General features: G+C 35.9%; 1 protein-coding gene across 1 annotated transcript; it reads right to left on the bottom strand.

The window, feature by feature from the left end:
* Positions 1–852: 852 nt before the first annotated feature.
* Positions 853–2,869, bottom strand: LYSOPL2 (lysophospholipase 2). Its single transcript, XM_012217880.4, has 2 exons — positions 2,365–2,869; positions 853–1,642 (listed from the first exon to the last, which is right to left on the bottom strand). Exons 1-2 carry the CDS (start codon positions 2,690–2,692, stop codon positions 978–980), a joined length of 993 nt encoding a protein of 330 aa, XP_012073270.1. The 5' UTR covers positions 2,693–2,869; the 3' UTR covers positions 853–977.
* Between the last annotated feature and the right edge of the window lie 330 nt (positions 2,870–3,199).

Here is a 3,199-nt window from a genome sequence, read left to right as displayed (position 1 = left end):
CTTCTTCTTCTCTAATATGCCTCACCCACCAATCACCATGGCCCAGCACTAAGAACTCAAATTTTTTTCCCAAAAAAAAAAAAATGAGAAAAAGAAAAAGAAAAACCTTCTACGTTGAAATTATTTAATATTGTCAATTTATTCATATTTATTTTTATAATTTATATCCTTTTTTATTTAAGCAGTTTTAAGTATTTACCGTAACAGCATGCAGAACATGCTAAACATTCCAATCATACTGTATCAACTACGTGAGATTTGTTTTTAAATTATTATGAATTATCTGTATTTTGATCTCAAATAATATTTTATTTCATAGAAGAGAAGAGCCACTAGTTTTTTACCAAGAAAAATTTAGAGAAATAAACAAAGGTTCCTTTTAAAAAAAAAAAAAACATTCCTTGTTTGGACAACAAACGGAGAAGAGAAAAGTTGGAGCTGAGTGTGGCGATTCGATTTGTAACGTTGATAGTCAAACTGTATAAATTTGACCTTGACCACCAAAATTTTTAATACGACTTCTTTTTTTATTTCCAAAAACACACCAAACATAAGATTAAGATTTAATAATTTATTTTAATCGAGTCAAAACTTTTGATAAGCTAAATTAATAATTTAATTTACAGATAATAACATATCAATGAAAAGACTCAACTTCAAATTCCACGAGTGACTGGGCCTTTTTGGTATAATGTAATTCATCAATTTAGGAAAATGAATCAGAAATGGTCTCAGTTATTTGGCCCAAACCAGAAGCCCAAGCCCACTAGTAGTAAATCGGACTTTGAAATTAATTTATGCACATACAAACTCTTATTTCACAATAATAATGACAAAGCAAAGGTTACCATATATCATCAAACACAAAAGTTAATAATTCTTATTCCATTGCATAAAATTATCATTTTGTCCTCATGGACCAAACCCAATTTCCTCATATTAATCGCAAATCGCAATTGTATTTTTGTTATTATAATTTAATCGACATTTTTAATGGGACCATACCTCTCAACTCTCTCATCAATCCATTCTCTCATATCCTTCAACACAAGATTAGCATTCTCATCTGGCTCTCCTTGTATTAATGAATGATACATTCCCTCGTACAATTTCAAGCTCTTATCCTCACTAGAAGCCTTCTCATACAACAATTGGGACGATGTAGGGCACGTGACCCCATCTGCCGTGCCATGGACAGTCAAAAACGGTGCCGTTACTTTAGAGAAATTATCTTGTACGTATTGGCACATCCTGGCAATTTCTCTCATGGTCCCCACTCTCGGCTTGCCTGTGTATCTTCTAGGGTTTGATGCTATGATCTTGAGCTTTTCTGGATCCTTGATCGCTTTCCCTACCATTTTATTGTCCGGCATAGCTGCCCACGTGTCCGCCAATCCAAAGAGCAACCCGTACATGAATAGATGCAATTTACTGGGTTTCATTGGTTCTGGGATTACAAAAAGTGGAGCCGAGAACATAAGGCCCGTCCACGTGTTGGACTCCGATTGGAAGTACATTAGCATTGTTGCGAGCCCACCCATTGACTCACCAAATAAGAAGGCGGGTAAATCCTTGTAGGGTTCGCTGTAGCGCATATGCTTGAAGAATGATAAGGACGTGGCAGCAATTTTCTCCAAGTCACCTGTACATGCGTACATATGTGAGTGATTATTTATTTGGTAAACCAAGATTTTCAAGCTTATAAAAAAGGTTAAATATGCTTTATAATAATGGTATTTTTTTATTATTCATAATATGTTTCAATAATAGACTGAAATAGCAGTTGAATAATCAGAATTAATGAAATCTCCTGAGAATTGGAATTCTGGACCAACCAAAATACAACGAATTTGTATAAAAATGGTACTATATTTTCGACACTAATAAAAATGGCAATTACTAATTAATAAAATATAGGATAAGAAATTAAATCGCTATTAAATTTTATATTAAATCAATTAAATTTTTTTTTATTGATGTCAAATGGTATCCAGCCCATAGGACCGATTAGGCACATCGGGTCTACGCAAATGCTGCTTCATATGAACCGGGCAAATCTTAATTAACTACTTGGACGCTCCAGAAATCGAATTCAGGACCACCCATCCGCTAACCCTTTAGGGGTAAATCACTCTTAAATTTTGATTAATGAATCATAATGAAATGTAATTAAATATAATCTGCGATGAAATATAATTGAATGGAGAGTTACTATATGAAATAATTAACCAACCAAATTGAATAATCACATCACATTGTCGTTAGCTTCCCTAATATTAGGTGCAGTAAAGATTCCAAAATAAAGATAGTATAACGGTACTGAGACATGAATACGAAGAAGGTTAGAAATTTCATGAGATGTACCCATATAACAACGAAGACCGTCCGATCTGCCATGCCCAAGAAGATCAGCGGCGAAGACAGCATAACCCCAGGTCGCGAAATTGATACAGATCTTTTGAAACAGCCAACCTGTATCAGATCCATAGCCGTGAGTCATGTATACCGAGGCTTTGACTTTCTGATCCAACGGTAAAAAACTCTGCGTGAAGAGTTTCCCGTTAGGCGTTTCAAAGTAGTGTTTCGAATTGGTTACTCCTTGTGATGTGTAGTACTCTTCCTCCGGCATGTAACCCCAGAAGTTCGGCGGCGTCTCGGGTGGCGGCGTTTCTACCTGCGTTTCCGACGGCATGGTTTTGGTTTGTTTCGCGTTTTCTGATACTAAAGAAGCGAGGTCTGATTGCGTTTCATTTGGGTGAGGGAAAAAGGATAGGGTGTAAGGAGGGAGTAGACTTTAAAAGGAGTAGTTGACGATACGAAAGTAGCGGTTTAGAGAAAGAAAAGTTGCGGTTTCTAGAGAGAGAAAATGGCGTTTCACCAACCCCGTTTTGGGTTTTTTTGGGGTGTACTGCTTGTTAGTGGGTGAGGTAGGTAGAGTGAGCTTTTGTGCTGGGTCCTGCCACTGAGGTAGGTAGGGTAAGGAAAGGAATCTTACGTATACGAAATTAACAGTTGGATTGGATCAGGCTTTATATATATTTATTTATTAGTATTTTATATAGTTTCTTTCTTCTGACTTTGACTGCATTATTAGCCAATGGATATGAATATATGAAGGTGCATTTGGTATACTGTGGATCTGGGCACATACAAAAGATTTTCATCCGTATGGTTCACATGATTTTTTTATTTTTACCTT

The sequence above is a fragment of the Jatropha curcas genome, chromosome 1 (assembly GCF_041381405.1).
Source record: "Jatropha curcas cultivar XTBG-Jc1 chromosome 1, XTBG_Jcur_1.0, whole genome shotgun sequence".
Taxonomy (NCBI): domain Eukaryota; kingdom Viridiplantae; phylum Streptophyta; class Magnoliopsida; order Malpighiales; family Euphorbiaceae; genus Jatropha; species Jatropha curcas.
The sequence above is the reverse complement of the archived record's forward strand: the minus strand, read 5'-3'. Positions and strand labels throughout refer to the sequence as shown.